This window comes from Microcaecilia unicolor, chromosome 2 (genome assembly GCF_901765095.1).
Source record: "Microcaecilia unicolor chromosome 2, aMicUni1.1, whole genome shotgun sequence".
Taxonomy (NCBI): Eukaryota; Metazoa; Chordata; class Amphibia; order Gymnophiona; family Siphonopidae; genus Microcaecilia; species Microcaecilia unicolor.
Genome location: NC_044032.1, coordinates 17200333 through 17220806, shown reverse-complemented (window position 1 = coordinate 17220806; position 20474 = coordinate 17200333). Strand labels below are relative to the sequence as shown.

The window sequence follows — 20474 nt, the reverse complement described above, 5'->3', positions numbered from 1 at the left end:
TATGTGATACTTTATACCTGAGTTTGATTTGTCCTTGCCATATTCTCAGGGCACAGACCGTTGAAGTCTGCCCAGCACTGTTCTTTTATTAAAAGTTCTGAAGATTCTGGAATCCTAAAGAGTTACAAGATTCTGGAATCCCAATTAGTAGCAACATTCCATGTAGAACCCCAAAGAGTAACATAGTAAATGATGGCAGATAAAGACCTTACGGTCCATCCAGTCTGCCCAACAAGATAACCTCATGTTACATGGTATGTGATACTTTATACCTGAGTTTGATTTGTCCTTGCCTTTCTCAGGGCACAGAGTGTAGAAGTCTGCCCAGTACTGTTCTTGTACTAAGTTCTGAAGCTAACGTCGAAACCCCTTAAAATTTACACTCCAGCCCATCCCTATCTATTCAGTCACGATCAGGGTGTAGACCGTAGAAGTCTGCCCAGCTCCCATTTTGTTTCCCAATTATCAGCGTCGCCACCTAATCTCCGCTAAGATTCAGTGGATCCATTCCTTCTAAACAGGATTCCTTTGTGTTTATCCCACGCTTGTTTGAATTCCATTACAGTTTTCATCTCCACCACCTCCCACAGGAGGGCATTCCACGTATCCACCACCCTCTCCGTGAAAAAATACTTCCTGACATTTTTCTTGAGTCTGCCCCCCTTCAACTTCAGTTAATGTCCTCTAGTTCTACCGCCTTCCCAACTCCGGAAAAGGTTCATCTGCGGATTAATACCTTTCAAATATTTGAACGTCTGTATCATGTCACCCCTGTTTCTCCTTTCCTCCAAGGTATACATGTTCAGGTCAGTAAGTCTCTCCTCGTACGGTTTGCAATGCAAATCCCATACCATTTTTGTAGCTTTTCTTAGCACCACTCCCAGTCTTTTTACATCTTTAGCAAGATACGGCCTCTAAAACTGAACACAATACTCCAAGTTTACAAAGCTTTCCGAGTGTGAGAGGCAGAAAAAAGACTCGGATGATCCAATGATTATTTCAAGGTACAGTAGTTGTGGAACATCTCTGGTCTATGGTTTTGCCCACGATCAAGGAGTTAAAAAGAAGTTCGGTTAGTGAACTGATAACAGGCTGGAGCAAGTTGCAGGCCCTTGGAGCATCAGTGGAGGTGGACAGAAGATCCTCATTCTGGATATAGTGGCGCTTGCAGATTTGATCTTATAAATAGGTGGGTTCCACAAACGTCCTAGAAATGTAAACCTAGGGTTACCATATGTCCGGATTTACCCAGACATGTACTCTGCCCGTTTGTCCGGATTTCTGGACAAACGGGCGCCCACCAGCCTGTCCGTTAATCCAGAAATCCGGACAAACGGGCAGATTGCTGGCCTCCCCTCCCCTTACTTACTACTGCCCTGGTGGTCTAGTGACCTCTTCCGCCTTCAGGGCAGGAAAGAGCCCCCTCTTTCCTGCCCGGAGCACTGCCCTGCTTGCAACCTTTCTGTTCCTGATCCTCGGCGCCGATTCAAAATGCCGCCGAGAGTCGAAGTGACCTCGCGAGACTTCAACTCTCGGCGGCCATTTTGAATCGGCGCCGAGGATCACCAACAGGAAGGATGCATGCAGGGCAGCACTCCGGGCAGGAAAGAGGGGGCTCTTTCCTGCCCAGAAGAGGTCATTAGACCACCAGGGCAGTAGTAAGGTAAGGGGAGGGGGTATGTGACAGGGGGAGGGGAAAACAATGCAGGGGATGGAGCGAGGGTGTGAAAGGGGGTGGAGTGGGTGGTGGGGGGGCATGTGTCCTTCTTTTGGGGGGACAAAAAATGGTAACCCTATATAAACCTATACCTTGTCTTGTTGTCTTCTGCAGATTTTTGGCTTTCTGGCAGTCATGTGCATCATCCTGGCTATTGGGAACAGTATTTGGGAGTACAATGAGGGGTTTTACTTCCAGGTCTACCTTCCCTGGCAGGAAGGAGTCACCAACTCGGCGTTCTCCGGCTTCCTCATGTTCTGGTCGTATGTCATTATTCTCAATACCGTGGTGCCCATCTCACTGTATGTCAGGTAAGTGACCCTATATCGACTGCGCACAGTGGCTCTTGGGTACCCAGAAACACAGTAAGGGATGGCGGAGGGAGACCACACTGGCCCAGCTGAGCTTAGTCATAAATAGCCCCAAATGCAGCTCATCTCAGTGGGGGTTCCCTGTGCATCCCTGGAGCTGTGACGCTATCCTGGTGTCGCTCTTTACGGTTTATTTATTTATCTGTGACACTTATATCCCAAACAAGTTTGGGTTCAAGGTGGCTTACAATAAACAGAATAGGATACATAACAAAGAAAATGAGAAAGTAATTTGTTGTAAGAATCCAATTTTACAATACAATATCATAAACATACTGGGGTAACTATGGATATTAACATTTAGAAGATATATTATGAATGAGAAATTGTACATAACCAATTCAGGTGATAATTAGTTATTTGAGATATGGTTGTTCTTTGTGAGGGTTTGTTTGAATAGGAACGATTTGAGGATTTTGCGGAATCTGATTTTGGGTGGGAAGGAGTTCCACCATTTGGTTCCTAGGTAAGTGAAGTCTGCAGAGTGGACAGTTTTGTTGATCACTTTTTTGCAATTTGGGAGGTGTAGTCTGAGATAGTGTCTTGTCTTGGAAAGGAGGTGAGCCCTTAGGTCCTGTAAGGCCCAGAAGGACCTCAAAGGACAGCCGTGCAACCCCAAGTCTTCACCCGCGGCGGCCACCGTTCACTAAGGGTTGAGCCCCCAGCTGCAGGTGGCCAACGGGACTTCTGGAACCGCGGGGTTGACGGGCTGACTCAGCACTGGAACCGGAAGCAGAGGGAGCAGGTGGAAAGACAGAGGAATCCAAAAACAGGCAGCAGGTCAAAAATAGGCGGCTAACAGAGAAGTCCAAAACAGGCAGCAGGTCAGGGCAGGCAGCAAACAGCGTGGTCAAAACAGGCAATAGGTCAAGGCAGGCAGCTAGCAGAGAAGTACAAAAACAAAGCAAAGGTCAAAACCAGGAGAACAAGGAAAACGAACCGAATACTGGAACTCACAGAAACTGGCCTCGGGAAACAGAACCTGAAGCACTGTTCTGTCTCAGGCCCGCTCCTTAAATACTGTCAGCATTCAACCACCCAGCCCCAACCGAAATAGCCGGCCAATCGGAACCCGGTTACTGACGAAATCCTTCTGGTTGGTCCCGCCCGACCTCCCAGGCGGGACTACAGCACTGGCCTCCCAATCTAGCTCTTCTGAGGCGGAGCTTCGGGTTCCCGCGCCCGAAAGTGGAGGAGACGCCGGCCATCGCGTCTCGGCGCCATTCTCCCCGCTGGCGCAAGTACGGACCTCATAGCCGGCGATCGAGGCCCCGGAAGCCGCGATCCTCGGCCCCGGACTGGGCGGCCATCGCCGCGGTGAGCCCCGGCTCTCCGCTGCGACCTCAAGAAGGCCGGCCTTCACCGCAATGGGAACCGGCTCCTGCCTCCCGCAGAGGAGCAGCCGGAGGGAGCGACAGATGTGACAGTTTCTTGCCTCATATTTCGTGTTTCTTTGAGGTAAGTTTATTAATGGTACCATATAGTCTGGAGCTGTGCCATTTAGTATTTGAAAGATAAAGGTGCATAATTTGAAGGTGATTCTCGCTTTGCTGGGAAGCCAGTGTAATTTGATTAATAAAGAGGAGGCACATTCAGAACGAGAGATTTTGTATATGACCCTGGCTGCAGTGTTTTCAGCTGTTTGCAGTTTTTTCAACAGGTTCTCCTTACAGCCAGCATATATGGCATTACAATAATCGAATTGGGATAGTGTTAATGATTGTTCCAATAGTCTGAATGTTTCTGATGAGAAATAGGGTCTGTCTGATCCTTTTTAGTTTCCAAAGAGACCTGAAAGATTAAGTTTGAGTATCAAATGTTAAATGTTTGTCTATGATTATACCTAGAATGAAGTGTTGTAGTTGTTTTGGTCAGATAGGTTGGTGATGACCACGAATTTACCTTTTTCTTTATTTAACTTAAGTTTGGACTCTGAGGCCCAGGTTTCCATCAGATTTAAGCCAAGTTTAGCCTTTTGTACGATGTTTTCAATGTTCTTTTTGAAGGTTATGTATATATGGTAACATGATCAGTTACTCCGTGTGGATTACCCCAAGGTGTTTAATTGTCCTCCTCTTGCTAGTCTGGATCCTCTGGGATGTCCTGGTGCGTGTGGACATGGGTAGGCTGGAGTAGGGAGCAGCCAATCACAGTCCAAGGCACATCCTAGGAATATGCCCACAGGGGCTTTTACTACCCAATAGATGACGACAATTGAGATGAGGCTGATTTCTGTTCATCTTCCTTCTGCAAGGCTACAGTCTTTACTCTTGCTCTTCTGGCTCTCTTCAGGGAGTCATCGTGTACAGTGGACAGTAGCTTCCAATTTCTCCCACATCCTCTCTCACCATTTCAGTAATACCTCAAACTGAGTTACCTTCCAGTACACTAGGGGGTAGATATTTAAAAAGGTTTAAGCGGGCAGGAGAGCTTCTTGCCGCTTAAACCCCAATCAGCGATCTGGGAGGAGATATTCAGTAGCAATTAACTGGGCAGTGCCACTGAATATGCCCTCTGACTGCCGTGGGATTGCCCAGTTAGTCTCAAGGCAGCCTGTAGGTGGCGTCAGAGCAGATCCAGAAGATATTTGGGCTGCAATGATGTTCAGTGCCACTGCCCACATATTAAGTGGGCTGAGAGAACCACAGAAAAAAATTATCTTTGCCCAGTTAGGAATATGGGTACTGACCAGTGGCGTAGCCAGACTTTGGCAGGAGGGGGATCCAGAGCCCGAGGTGAGGGGGCACATTTTAACTCTCTCCCCAGGTGCCGCCGCCCCCCCCCCCCCCCCCCGCCACCATTGTCGACCCCCGCCGCCACCACCAACAACAACTTTGGACCCCCCCCCCCCCCGCCAACAACCCTCTCGACCCCCCTCCCGCTGCCAACCTTCCTCCGCTGCCATCGCCTACCTTTTCTGGCAGGGAACCCCAACCCCCGCCAGCTGAGGTCCTCTTCTTACGGTGCAAGGCTTCGTTCTGAATGTTTCTGACATCCTGCACATTGTACGTGCAGGATGTCAGACTCACAGAAACAGAAGGAAGCCTTGCGCCGGAAGAAGAGGACCTCGGCTGGCGGGGGTTGGGGTCCCCCACCAGCAAAGGTAGGCGGCGGCGACAGCAGGTTGGCAGCAGGGGAGGGGTCCAGGGCCAAATCTACGGGGGCCCAGGCCCCTGTTGCCCCACGTGGCTACGCCACTGCTACTGACACCGAAAACTGACCGGCATCTGTGTGTCTTCCGAGTCCACCAAACGCCCGGGCAGTCGGTGTAAGGTTTGCATACCCCGTGTACTCCCCCTTGCAAGTACCTGCTATGTAAGTTAGGCTGGTGTTTGCAGGAGAGCACTTAAGGGTCCTTTTACTGAGGTGTGCTGAAAAGTGTCCTACGCTGGTGTAGATGCGTGTATTGGATGCACGTAGGTCCATTTTTCAGTGCACCTGCAAAAAGGTTAATAAAAAAAAGCTTTGAGAGAACAACAAAGCATATGTCAATTTTCTGTACATATATTATAAATGTTAATACTTGAGGCCCGGTACTCAGCCGATGGCGATCACTGTTTTGTGCACTGCCGCCGGCATTAAACCCGGAAATTTAATGCCGAGCCATGTCCAGGCAGTGGCATTGAAATTCCGGGTATGCGGAGTTGGCTTTGGGTTACTGCATAAAGATTAGTGTTACCATATTTGTTCCCCCCCAAAAAGAAGACACACGTCCTGCTCCTGCCACACCCCCTACTACACCCACCCATTCCTGCCACAACCTGGCCCCCACCCCCTGTCGCTCCCCCCCCAAGGGCGTGGCTGCAGACTGTCTTGCTGCTTCCTGTCCTGGCGCCGATTCAAAATGGTTGCTGAGAGTTCAAGCAGTGACCTTGCAAGACAGCAAGTCTCGCGAGGCCGCTGCTTGAAGTTTCAGCGGCCATTTTGAATCTACGCCGGGATGGGAGGAAGCAAGACAGTCTGCAGCCACACTGAGCAGGAAAGAGGGGGCTCTTTCCTGCCTCAAATAGGTCACTAAACCACCAGGACACTACATAGTACCATAGTAGATGATGGCAGAAAAAGACCTGCACGGTCCATCCAGTCTGCCCAACAAGATAAACTCATATGTGTATACCTTACCTTGATTTGTATCTGCCATTGTCAGGGCACAGACCGTATAAGTCTGCCCAGTACTAGCCCCACCTCCCAACCACCAGCCCCTCCTCCCCCCCCAGGGGAGGGGAGGACACCCTTAGGCCCGCCAACCAGCCTGACCATCCGTCTGCAAATCTGGACAAACGGGCAGGCTGGCAAAACCCTCCCGGTTGCCCAACCGTGTCCTCAAAAAGTGGACATATCCGCGTAAAACCGGATGTATGGTAACCCTATTAAAGATAGAATGGATTTTTTTGCAGTCCTATTTATGTGGCTGGCTTGGCCGGTTTAGCACTGAATATCGGTGCTTTACTGGCCCAAGTGCTGACTCCACCCCCAGAATATCCCCCTCTCCCCAAATATCCAGTTTTCAGTTTGGTTATTTTCAGTGGTACCAGGGGCGTAGCCAGACCTCGGCGGGAGGGGAGGCCAGAGCCTGAGGTGAGGGGGCACTGTTTAGCCGCCTCCCCCTTGCCGCCACCGACCCCCCCCCCCGCCACTTGTACTCCCCCGCTGCCGCAACCGCAACCGCAAACCCCCCCCCCCCGCCCTCCACTTTGGACTGCCACCGCAAACCCACCCCGCCGCCCAACCCCCCCGCCCCGCCACCGCATCAGGTACCTTGTTTGCTGGCAGGGGTCCCCAATCCCCGCCAGCCAAAGAGTCTTCTTCAGCACCTGTCGACTCCAGCGCCTTTGTTGTGGGATCATCTGTTTCTGACGCCTTATGTCCTTCACGGGGCTACATGCACGGTGCAGGACGTAAGGCGTCAGAAACAGATGATCCCACAACGAAGGCGCCGGAGTCACCGGCGCTGAAGAAAACTCTTCGTCTGGCGGGGATTGGGGACCCCTGCCAGCAAACAAGGTACCTGATGTGGTGGCGGGTCAGGGGGCGGGTGGGCGGCGATGGCGGGGGTCAAATATAGAGGGGGCCTGGGCATAATCTGTGGGGGCCCATGCCCCCGTGGCCCCACGTAGCTGCGCCCCTGAGTGGTACTAACCAATTATGTGCTGCTAAAAATTAGTGGTTAGCCCCGAACAGGTGATTCAACCAGCCAGGAGCTATTTCTGGCCGGTTAAATCGCTTTGAATATCAACCCCCTGGTTTACAGAACTGCCCTCCATGTGCTTTGCACCGTACCCAGAACAGCTACCCATCGAGTCCACTCTACATGGTTCAGAACAAGAGGACTCGCCATGCTCCAGCCTATGGCAGTTAAAGAGCTCCCCCTGGTGGTGATCCTCATTCACAGCCACAATGCACATAACGGGGAGAGTTACCCTTTTCTTGAATGAAAATGGGGAAGATGGGACAGCCCTCAGGAAACACAGTTAGGCAGGGAATCCAATCTTTAGCATGTTTCCAATAATGGTATAAATTTTTTTGCATGTGCTAAAGTAGCGATGGTTGCTGGGAAGAAGATTCTCTGGCGCAAGGCCGTAGCCAGACTTCGGCGGGAGGGGGAGGGGTCCAGAGCCCGAGGTGAGGGGGCACATTTTAGCTCCCCCCCCACCGCCACCACCGCCGCTACCACCAACACCACCAACTTTGACCCCCCCCCCCCCACCGACCCGCCCACCACCAACCCTCCCCCGCCATCGCCTACCTTTGCTGGCGGGGGTCCCCAACCCCCGCCAGCCGAGGCCCTTGTCTTCCTTTGCTCTGTTTCTGAGTCTGAGTCTTGCGATCTGCAGGGCTTCGTTCTGTTTCAGTAAGTCTGACGTCCTGCACGTTGTACGTGCAGGACGTCAGACTCAGAAACAGAGCGAAAGAAGAAGAGGACCTCAGCTGGCGGAGGTTGGGGTCCCCCGCCAGCAAAGTTAGCAGACGGCGACGGCGGGTTGGTGGCGGGAGGAGGGGTCGAGAGGGTCGGCGGCAGGGGGGTTCAGGGCCAAATCTACGGGGGCCCAGGCCCCCGTGGCCCCACGTAGCTATGCCCCTGCTCTGGCGATTCCCAAAGAAGCTTAGCGGAGATTAGGTAGCAACACAGGTAATTGGGAAAGAAAGCCAGTGCTGGGCAGACTTCTGTGGTCTGTGCCCTGATCACGGCTGAATAGGTTTGGATGGGCTGAAGTGGAGCTTTTCAGGGGCTTCAATGACAACTTCAGAAATTTTAGACCAGGGACAGTGCCGGGCAGCCTTCTACAGTCTGTGCCCTGAAAATGGCAAGGGCAACTCAAGATCAGGTATACATACGAAGTATCACATACCATATGTAATGAGTTTATCTTGTTGGGCAGACTGGATGGACTGTGCAGGTCTTTATCTGCCATCATCTACTGTGTTATAGCAGAGAGGGGCAGCTCTACCCCATGCAAGACTTCAAAAAGGGCTGAAGCACAGAGGGGGCTGGTGTGAAAGAGAGAGCGAGGATGAGAATCAGCTGCGAACGTTTGAGGGAGAAAGTGGGATAAAAGGAGAGCTTTTTTTGAGGAGGTACTTGGGGGTACTGAGTACCGGCACCTTTTCCATTGTCTGCTAAAATTGGCCCATGGACCCCCAAGTTTTAATGAAAGAGCTGAGGCTCTACACACCAATTCTGCCTTGTCATAGATTCTGTGACTGGTTGCAGGGGTCCTGGCTCTTGTGGGGTGGGTCCCTCAGTGATCACCCCACCCCTGAAAAGTGGCCTGGCATTTGAGTACCGGCACCTTTTTCGCTAGAAAAAATGCACTGGATAAAAGCAACTGTTTTCATCAAAAATGAAAGAGTCTCACTCTAAGAGAGACATTTGTATCTCCAGCTAGAGGGGAATTGTGGGTTTTTGATAACACGCAACATGTCCTCACCTGTTGTTCCCCCCCCCCCCCCCAGTCCATCGGCAATCAAGAATGTAGAATCCCTGAGCCAACTCTACCATCCAGTCTTCTTACATTTAATTAGTCTGTTCTCTGTCTGATAAAAGTTGGAGTTTGCATCCTAACAGTTGTGGCTATTGGTTTTATTCCTGAAGCATTTGGGAAGAGTGACAAGAGTGAAGGATTTTCTCCTTAACAGTTCATCCATTCTCTCTCTGTCTTTCTTTGTCTCCCTCCCCCTCCCTCCCTCTCCCTCTCCTGCCATTATACCAGTGTAGAGATCATACGACTGGGAAACAGTTTCTACATTAACTGGGATCGCAAAATGTATTACCCAAAGAAGGACACGCCGGCAGAGGCCCGAACCACCACCCTGAACGAGGAGCTGGGACAGATCAAGTACATCTTCTCTGATAAAACGGGGACGCTAACACAGAACATCATGAGTTTTAACAAGTGCTCCATCGCCGGGAAATCTTATGGTACAGCCGCTCTCTGACCTTCTCTCTGCTGCTTTGACCATGGCTCTCAAGCTTTATGGCTTTCTCTGAGTCTTCTTTACTCTCTCTAATATTTTCTCACCTGTTCTCTCTCATCCAGTTGTCCTCTCCATACCTCCTTATTCTCCTCCTCACCTACTTGAAGGTATCTACCCACTCCTCCTCACCTAGTTGGAGGTATCTACCCACTCCTCACCTAGTTGGAGGTATCTACCCACTCCTCCTCACCTAGTTGAAGGTATCTACCCACTTCTCACCTAGTTGGAGGTATCTACCCACTCCTCCTCACCTAGTTGGAGGTATCTACCCACTTCTCCTCACCTAGTTGGAGGTATCTACCCACTCCTCCTCACCTAGTTGAAGGTATCTACCCATTCCTCCTCACCTAGTTGGAGGTATCTACCCACTCCTCCTCACCTAGTTGGAGGTATCTACCCACTCTTCCTCACCTAGTTGGAGGCATCTACCCACTCCTCACCTGGTTGGAGGTATCTACCCACTCCGCCTCACCTGTGCAGCGCTGCGTACGCTTTGTAGCGCTATAGAAATGCTAAACAGTAGTAGTAGTTGGAGGTATCTACCCACTCCTCCTCACCTAGTTGGAGGTATCTATCCACTCCTCCTCACCTAGTTGGCGGTATCTACTCACTCCTCCTCACCTAGTTGAAGGTATCTACCCACTCCTCCTCACCTAGTTGGAGGTATCTACCCACTTCTCACCTAGTTGAAGGTATCTACCCACTCCGCCTCACCTAATTGGAGGTATCTACCCACTCCGCCTCACATAGTTGGAGGTATCTACCCACTCCTCCTCACCTAGTTGGCGGTATCTACCCACTCCTCCTCACCTAGTTGGAGGTATCTACCCACTTCTCCTCACCTAGTTGAAGGTATCTACTCACTTCTCACCTAGTTGGAGGTATCTACCCACTCCGCCTCACCTGTGCAGCGCTGCGTACGCTTTGTAGCGCTATAGAAATGCTAAACAGTAGTAGTAGTAGTAGTTGGAGGTATCTACCCACTCCTCCTCACCTAGTTGAAGGTTTTCTACCCACTTCTCACCTAGTTGGAGGTATCTACGCACTCCTCCTCACCTAGTTGGAGGTATCTACCCACTCCTCCTCACCTAGTTGGAGGTATCTACCCACTTCAAAGCCTAGTTGAAGGTATCTACCCACTCCTCCTCACCTAGTTGAAGGTATCTACCCACTCCTCCTCACCTAGTTGGAGGTATCTACCCACTCCGCCTCACGTAGTTGGAGGTATCTACCCACTCCTCCTCACCTAGTTGAAGGTATCTACCCACTCCTCCTCACCTAGTTAGCGGTATCTACCCACTTCTCCTCACCTAGTTGGAGATATCTACCCACTCCTCCTCACCTAGTTGAAGGTATCTACCCACTCCGCCTCACCTAGCTGGAGGTATCTACCCACTCCGCCTCACGTAGTTGGAGGTATCTACCCACTCCTCCTCACCTAGTTGAAGGTATCTACCCACTCCTCCTCACCTAGTTGGCGGTATCTACCCACTCCTCCTCACCTAGTTGGAGGTATCTACGCACTCCTCCTCACCTAGTTGGAGGTATCTACGCACTCCTCCTCACCTAGTTGGAGGTATCTACCCACTCCTCCTCACCTAGTTGGAGGTATCTACCCACTTCTCACCTAGTTGGCGGTATCTACCCACTCCTCCTCACCTAGTTGGCGGTATCTACCCACTCCTCCTCACCTAGTTGAAGGTATCTACCCACTCCTCCTCACCTAGTTGGAGGTATCTACCCACTTCTCACCTAGTTGGCAGTATCTACCCACTCCTCCTCACCTAGTTGGAGGTATCTACCCACTCCTCCTCACCTAGTTGGAGGTATCTACCAAATCCTGGGCCTTAAAAGTAGTTAGTTTCGGCATGAATGCTCCTGGATAATTTATTCCACCAGGTTGCCATTAGATATGAAAAAGTCTGAGAAAATTCAGTCTTATAAATCGTGAGGGAAATTGAATGGTCAAGAAAGTGCCTTGAAACCAGCATCATAATTCTTCTTATGCACACTAATCAATGATAATGAAACAATGGGTATGGAAATACCAACGCAACATAGCAAAAACACACAGTACTCCACAAAAGATGAAACCCCAGTTTAACAATCTAATATAGCAAAGCTGGGAAGGAAAAGCCTCAAAGTAGCTCGAAACACCATTTTACAGAGCTACGGTGGTCATGAATAGACCTTGATTCATCATTGGCAAATACCTTCCCACAAATAGAGTAACTTCATCCAAAAATGCAAACTACACAACATATCAATGCTCAAAGGAAGAACACTTATCTCATGGCTGGAATGAAGTACTCGAAGTGCATCTGGTGGGGATTTAAAGATGCAGAAATGCCCCCGGGCCAACGATGGCCAGCGTTTCGTGAAAACTGCATCAGGGTCCCAGAAGGCAAAAAATTCCACAGAAAAGCATTCAAAAGAGCATCCAAGCCTGCACTCCCAACAGTGCTAGGGCTTTTTCCAGAACCCTGCAGTCATGGTCTCTGAATCCAGCCACTAGGTGTCACCCTTTCACTTGGGGCTGTGAGTGCTGCCTCTATAACATCCCCAGTACCTTTTATTTATTGGACATAACTTAATACATTTCTTGATTAGCTTTCAAAGGTAGCCCTTCTTCGTCAGATCAGAAGTAAGCAAATGTCGATAGATGTCAGTATATATAAGTAAAACATCAAAGTATTTCAGTGACAGTCTAACAGGAAGAGGCAGGAGGGTGGGGTAGGTTAGGTGAGAGACAGAACACCCACCAGACAGGACTTACCAAAGATCTGGGTTTTCTAGCCCACTATAAACCATAGAAATTCTACTGCCTTGTCACCCTCTTATCACCATGCATATTTCCCTGTCCCTCACCTAACCCACCCTCACCCTGTTAGATTGTCACTGAAATGCTTTGACGTTTCACTTATATATACTGTCATCTACCAACATTTGCTTATTTCCGATCTGACGAAGAAGGGCAACCTTCGAAAGCTAATCAAAAAATGTATTAAGTTAGTCCAATAAAAAAGGTATCATCTTATTTTCTTTTCCATGTTTTATTTTATTCTGTTTCTATTGATTATCAGTGAATATGATAGCAGTCTGGAAGACAGCTGGTGCTTTTTGGTGATTGGCTTGTACTCTCTCTTTTTAGCTTGGCACATACAGCTTGTATCTGTTTTCTGTCTGCAGGTGATGTCATTGATTTTGCTGGACAGAGACTTGAGATCACTGAGGTAAGGTTTAGCTTAGCCCCAGAAAACAGGCTCCTGTTCAGTTGACTTCCAAAAACACAATGATGCTTCCAAATCCAGACACGTGGGCTTTTCAACTTCTCCACCATAAAATTTGATAGAATCCCTCATCTGTCTCCCAGCATGCCTACGATGGCTGTGTTAAGATATACAACAGACACAGAACAGCCGTTCATGAAAGCCTACTGTATTGAAGTTACAATATATTGTAAGGCCACCAGATGGCACTGTTCTGTTTAGGAAGCTTAAGTATTGTGTGCTTCTGTTCAGTTGATGTTTTCTTTGATCTTTTCACAAAGAAAACGCAACCCCCCCCCCCCCCCCCCCCCCGCCTAGGCTGTTATAGGATGAGAAGCCCTGTAAACTAAGGAATGTCCTACCTCAGATTATAAGCACATAAGCACCGCCATACTGGGAAAGACCAAGGGTCCATCAAGCCCAGCATCTAGTCTCCGACAGCGGCCAATCCAGGCTTCAAAAACCCGGCAACCCCCCCCCCCCCAAAAAAAAAAAAAAAAAAAAAAAATTAATAATGTTTAATGGACTTTTCCCTAAGGAATCTGTCCAAACCCCCTTTTAAATTCCGTAAGGCCAGCTGCTGTTGTGGCTTGTTTTTGAATATGTCAGAACAAGCTGGCCATGGCGCTTATAAGAATACATCTTTATGTTGGATATCCTAGTCAGAATCCAGAAAGATCTTATATATAAATATAAAATATATAAAAATATATTCTTATAAAGAGCCATGGTTAGATCTGTAACCGATCGTACACTGCCCATGGCTGACCCAGGGGGTCTTTTACTAAGCCGTGGTTAGGGTTACCATATTTTGTCCCCCCAAAAGGAGGACACATGCCCCACCCCCACCACACACCCCGGCCCGCCCTCTTTCACACCCTAGCTCCACCCCCTGTCACATTTTCCCCTCCCCCCCGTCACACACCCGGTCACTCCCCCTCCCCATCACCCCCCTCCCATTACCTTACTACTGCCCTGGTGGTCTAGTGACCTCTTCAGGGCAGGAAAGAGCCCCCTCTTTCCTGCCCGGAGCGCTGCCCTGCATGCTTCATTCCTGTTGCTGATCTCGGTGCCGATTCAAAATGGCCACCGAGAGTTGACGTCTCGCGAGGTCACTGGCCATTTTGAATCGGCACCGAGATCAGCGACAGGAATGAAGCATGCAGGGCAGCGCTCCGGGCAGGAAAGAGGGGGCTCTTTCCTGCCCCGAAGGTGGAAGAGGTCACTAGACCACCAGGGCAGTAGTAAGTAAGGGGAGGGGAGGCTAGCAATCTGCCCTTTTGTCCGGATTTCTGGACAAATGGGCAGATTGGCAAAACCCGCCCGGTTGCCCGGACATATGGTAACCCTAGCCATGGTAGTGTTTTTAGCTCATGGTAGAAATCAGCTGGCGGTAAATGCTGAGATGCCCATAGGAATATTTTTAATTATTTGTTACACTTGTTTCCCACATTTTCCCACCTATTTGCAGGCTCAATGTGGCTTACATAGTACCGTGATGGCGATCGCCAGTTCCGGTAAGAGAAATACTTAGTGGTCTTGCATTAAATTTCATAAGTGACAGAATAAATGAAGTATTCAAGGAGGAAGAGTTAAGTTTTGTCCAGTTCTGGTATGAGTTTCGATTGTGTTGCAGGGTTCAGGTGTTTAGGTTGGATCCTTCTGGAATGCCTTTTTGAACAGGTTGGTTGTTAATGATTTCCGGAAGTTTGTTAGGTCGTGCATTGTTTTCATGACATTTGGAAGTGCATTCCATAGTTGCGTGCGTATATAAGAGAAGCTGGATGCATAGGTTGATTCATATTTTAGTCCTTTGCAGCTTGGGAAGTGGAGATTTAGGTATGTGCATGCTGATCCTTTTGTGTTCCTGGTTGGTAAGTCTATAAGGTCTGACATGTAGCTCAGGGCCTCGCCGTGAATAATTTTATGAACCAGGGTGCAGATTTTGAACGCAATTGGGAGCCAATGTAGTTTTTCTCATAAGGGTTTGGCGCTTTCGTATTTCGTTTTTCCAAATATGAGTCTAGCTGCGTTGTTTTGGGCAGTTTGGAGTTTCTTAATAATTTTTTTTTTTGTTCAATCATTTTTATTAATTTTTAAATAACAAAAAGAAAGGAAATTAAGTACCAGTGACCTAATAACAGTTTTAACAAGTTTGATTATGTACACTGACTTGTAGAAGAATTATAGACAGTGTTTACATCAACTCTAGGATCCCTGATTCTGTTTCATTACAGGTATTGTATATCTATAGGAATAAGCATATTATTAAATGTTAGAGGTGCAGATAAGAAATTATACATATATATGTAATTAGTACCCATTTATATTTGCATAGATTATAATAATTAATATTAACTGGATGAGTAATTGAGTATAGGAGACCAGGTTTTATTGAATGCTAAAAGGGAGCCGCATTTCTCTGCAGCAGCTTTTTCATATTTAGCGTAAAGACATACTGTATTCCACCACATATCGTAAGATAACTTCGTAAAGTCCTTCCAAGTTTGACATATCAGTTACTTGAATCAATATACGTAATAATTTGGCTATTTGAGGTTGTATTACCGTGTTTAAACCAAATTCTCCCGTGATTATGATTTTGTATGTAAGAGAGATCTTAAAATCTAGAATATGGGAAATAGTGTCCTCTATACGAGACCAATACTCATCCAGTATAGGACAATGGTAAATTAAGTGGTCTAAAGTACCTACATGGTTGTTACAAGACCAGCATCTATTTGAGACTTCTTTAGATATTTTGGAAAGTTTGTAAGGTGTCCACATAGCTCTATGCAAGATGTAGAATGATGATTGGGTAAGAGCAGATGATTTTGAGGATTTATATAGTAATGTCCAGATTTTTTCCCATTGTTCTGCAGTTATTTGAGAACTGAGTTCTTTGTTCCAAATGTTTTGTAAGGCTGAAGGAGAGTGAGAAGAGTGCTCTTGGAAGATTTTGTACCATTTAGATGCTGTTTTCTTCCCATTAGACAACTGATGACATAATGTTAGACAACTTGGAGTTTCGTCCTTTAATGAGTTAATATCGAAGTTTGCAGAAATGCAGTGTTTTACTTGTAGCCATTGAAAGTAGCAGTTTCTTAATAATTTGTTCTTTGGGCATCTTGATGTTTAATGCCAGCTGATTTCTACTGCAAACTAAAAACATTACCGAGACTTAATAGAAAACACCCCCCCCCCCTTGCCTCTGTCCTCTGCTTCCAGTGTAGCAAAATGGACAGTGAATTAAACGCTGTCCTTCTCCCTCCTGCAGCACACCGAGAAAGTGGACTTCTCGTTCAACCCTCTGGCCGACCCCAAATTTGTGTTCTACGATCACAGTCTGGTGGAGTCCGTGAAACTGGAAGAGCCCGCCACCCAGGAGTTCTTCCGCCTGCTGGCACTCTGCCACACAGCCATGTCGGAAGAAAAGAAGGAAGGTAAGCATCAAACGCCTTCTGATGCCTTTTGAGAGGTTGCCCATGTGGAACGGGGAACGTGCTAGATTAGGCTGTGCTTCGCTCGTTTGCTGTTAAGGGTTTCATGGAGACTGTTTCTAACCAGCCCATGTGTTCTTTAATGTATCCAATATGGGCTAGCTCAGTGGTCTGATGACTAGAGCTTCATATGGTCAAGGATAGGACTGAGACCATCTACTTCTGTCCAGTGACGTAGCTACGTGGGGCCACGGGGGCCTGGGCCCCTCCGAATTTCCTCTGGGCTCCTAGTTTTGCTGGCGGGGGTCCCCAACCCCTGCCAGCTGAAGCCTTGTCCCATGCCGGTCTCCGGTGCCGCCTCGTTGCCTGTCCTGCTCGTTCTTCCCCCTCACGTCCTGCACGCTCCTTTTAGTGAAATTGAGCATGCTCAGTTTCACTAAAGGAGCGCACAGGACGTGAGGGGGAAAAGAGAGCAGAGCAGGCAACGCAGCGGTGCCAGAGACTAGCGCTAGAAAAGATATTTGCTGCAGCAGTGGGTGGAAGCGGCAGGGTGGCGACAGGGGGGGCAGCGGACCAAAATGTGCCCCCCACCTTGGGCTCTGACCCCCTCCTGCCGCGAGGTCTGGCTACGCCCCTGCTTCTGTCTGGGTCAGAAGTAGGTAACTCAGGTCCTTGAGAACCGCAAACTTGAGTCTTCAATATATTTCTTATTTGTTTGTTTTATTTATTGGAATTTTAATAACCGCCTTTATGAAGAGATTCTCCTCGTAGGTTTTGGTCTCAGCTTCTGGTTAACTGGCATATTTTTGTTATCTTGAAATGCGAACCTGTTTGTGACTCTCAAGCACAGATATGGCCTGTTCCACCTGAGGTCATCAAAATCCCTTTTATCCAGATCAGGTCTGGGTTTTATTACCTTCAGTTCTTGTCTGCCTCTCGCTTTGGACCTGCTCCACTTGAGGAAATGGGGGAGAGAGTTCAAAACTTGCTCGTTCATTGATACTTGGTGGTCAGCTCCAGACGACTAGAGAAAAAAAGCTTAGACTTTTCCAGATCTTAACGTTCTGCCACCTGCAGTACTGCAGCGTTTCCGAGGGTCACTTTGCAAACACTACCTGTGTTTTGTGTACATAGGGCCTGATATTTAAAGGATTTATGGGGTTGATTTTCAACCCATGGGCTGACCTAACCCTGAATATTCAATGCCGGGGCATATGAGGTTCCTGGAGCTTAATATGCCCCAGCGTTGGGGTGAAGGAGTGGCCTAGCGGTTAGAGCACTGGTCTTGACATCCAGTGGTGGATGGTTTAAATCCCACTGCTGCTCCTTGTGATCTTGGGCAAGTCACTTAACCCTCCATTGCCTCAGGTACAAACTTAGATTGTGAGCCCTCCTGGGACAGAGAAATATCCAGTGTACCTGAATGTAACTCACCTTGAGCTACTACTGAAAAAGGTGTGAGCAAAATCCAAATAAATTATTTGAGATTCTGTTGCTACTATCTGAGATTTTACATGGAATGTTGATATTATCTGAGATTCTACATGGAACATTGCTATAGTGAAGGAGTGGCCTAGTGGCTAGAGCACCAGTCTTGCACTCCGGAGGTGGCCGGTTCAAATCCCACTGCTGCTCCTTGTGATCTTGGGCAAGTCACTTAACCCTCCATTGCCTCAGGTACAAACTTAGATTGTGAGCCCTCCAGGGCATAGCCAGACAGCCAATTTTGGGTGGGCTTGAGTCCAAGGTGGGAGGGGGGGCAGGCAAACATGGAATTTATGCCCCCCTGTGCTCTGCTTTGCTCCACTCTCTGTCCCTTCCTCCACCTGCAGGCCCAAAATATTAAATACCTGAGCAGGAGGGGATCTACAAACCCCACCAGCTGAAGATTTTCTCCTGCTCAGGCAGTCAGCAGCACTTTCCTCGAGCGGATGCCGCGGCCAGTAGGCTGTGCATGCGTGAAAACTAAGCATGTGCAGAGGGGCTGGTGTTGGTGTCAGCTCGAGGCAAGTTCTGCCGTGTGCCATTTGGAAGAGCACCGGCTGCCTGAGGAGGAGGAAATCTTCAGCTGGCAGGGTCTGAGGATCTCTGCCAGCCATAGTAAGAGTGTCACAATTTTGGGTGGGCCTGAGTCCAAATAGGGTGGGCCCTGGCCCACCCATGGCTATGCCACTGTTCCAGGGACAGGGAAATACCCAGTGTACCTGAATGTAACTCACCTTGAGCTACTACTGAAAAAGGTGTGAGCAAAATCTAAATAACATATAAATAAATAAATAAATATCTGGGTATATCCACTAACCCAGAAGTTAACTGAGCACTGGCCAGTAATTCAGACTGGTGCCCAGTTAAATCAGCATATACAGTTAGAACCACTGTTTTTCTGTCATAACTTTATTCACCCCCAACCTGCCCGTAACCTCGTGGGCTAGGGAATGGCTGGTTAACTAGTACTACCCGGTTAACTACTGCTGAATATCGGCAGCCGGCTCACTTGGCAAAGTTTAACTGGACACGAGCCTCTTCTGCCTGTTTAACCCCTTTTGAATATTTACCACTGTGCTGCTAACTTATATGACAATATTCTACCCCTCAGTTTGGGTCCACCCCCCCTTCTAAAATTGCAGCACCGCATTCATGGCTGGCGAGGATGCTCAAGCCCCGCCAGCCAAAGAAGATTCACGGCTCGAGCCCCCCCACCGTGCTACCTGAGCAGCAAGAAGCCAGCAGGGTGATGCAGCCTCCAACGCCGGCACTTCTGCGCATGCTCAGCTCATGCAAACTGAGCACGTGCGGAAGTGCCGGCATCAAAGGTTGGAGCATTCTGCCAGCTTTCTCACTGCTTGTGCAGCACGGAGGGGGGGGGGGGCAGCTCCGGCAGAGAATATCTGGCAGGTGGGGCTTCAGCATCCCTGCCAACAAAGGTATGATTCTGTGGCCCGGGGGGGGGGGGAACTGAGAGAAAATACTTGACCCCTGCCCCCTCCCTATAAAATGAGCAATGCAATCCTGCATATTATGGAGGGGGCATTCACATGAACAGAGTTTGGCCATATATTTACATACATAAATTCCAGAATACTGTGTTCTGAGTACAAGTATTTCAAAAACATTTTATTGGTGACTGAACAATGAACAAGTAACTTATTTGTCCTGTTTGTCTGTCCTAATTAGATTGTAAGCTCTGTCGAGCTGGGACTGTCTCTTCATGTTCAAGTGTACAGCGCTGCGTACGTCTAGTAGCGCTATAGAAATGATAAGTAGTAGTAATAGTCTTTGGGATTCCGGAATGTTGCTACTCTTTGTCCTTATCCCTTATTTGTCCTGTTTGTCTGGCCTAATTAGATTGTAAGCTCTGTCGAGCTGGGACTGTCTCTTCATGTTCAAGTGTACAGCGCTGCGTACGTCTAGTAGCGCTATAGAAATGATAAGTAGTAGTAATAGTCTTAGGGATTCCGGAATCTTGCAACTCCTTGGGATTCTGGAATGTTGCTTCTCTTTGTCCTTATCCCTTATTTGTCCTGTTTTTCTGCCCTGATTAAATTGTAAGCTCTGTCAAGCAGGGACTGTCTCTTCATGTTCAAGTGTACAGTGCTGCGTACATCTAGTAGCGCTATATAAATGAAAAGTAGTAGTAATAATTAAGCAGTAGTGCACCTGTTCTGTAACGGCACTTACTCAAGTGAAATGGCTGGTGTAAATATTAGCGCCAATGTGTGACATTTGCCCATGTAATGCAGAGTATTCTGTAAGTGAAGCTCATCAATGCTGGTCCCGTCCATGCTCCGCCCATGTGAACCCCCTTCTGACAATTACACAAATTTAAATTCAATTTAATTCTTATATACCGCTAATATCCCCTTTCCAGGGTTCAGTGCAGTTTACATTCTAGGTGAGACAAAAGCAGATAGTGTTAGTGTGAGGTACGAGAAACATTAGAGACCATTGGTGTAACTCATGAGACTAAAAACATTAAAGGAAAGGATGATACTAGGAAGTAGAAGTCATGATGGATTATTATGAAGCAGTCTTTGGGACGAGAGAGGTTTTTTGCCTCTTTCTGAAGCTAAGGTTTCAAGTACAGGGAATAGAAATGGGACTTGATATGCCACCTTTTTGAGGTTTTTGCAACTACATTCAAAGCGGTTTACGTAGTATATTCAGGTACTTATTTTGTACCAGGGGCAATGGAGGGTTAAGT

General features: G+C 48.2%; 1 protein-coding gene across 2 annotated transcripts in view; it reads left to right on the top strand.

The window, feature by feature from the left end:
• Positions 1 to 20474, top strand: part of LOC115462800 (phospholipid-transporting ATPase ID-like) — a 258559-nt gene that overhangs the window by 185021 nt on the left and 53064 nt on the right. For both annotated transcript variants that reach the window (XM_030192816.1, XM_030192815.1), the window contains exons 12-15: positions 1832 to 2028; positions 9300 to 9508; positions 12754 to 12797; positions 16111 to 16276. In XM_030192816.1, the coding sequence (XP_030048676.1) occupies positions 1832 to 2028; positions 9300 to 9508; positions 12754 to 12797; positions 16111 to 16276 (616 nt within the window). The remainder of the gene's footprint in view (positions 1 to 1831; positions 2029 to 9299; positions 9509 to 12753; positions 12798 to 16110; positions 16277 to 20474) is intronic.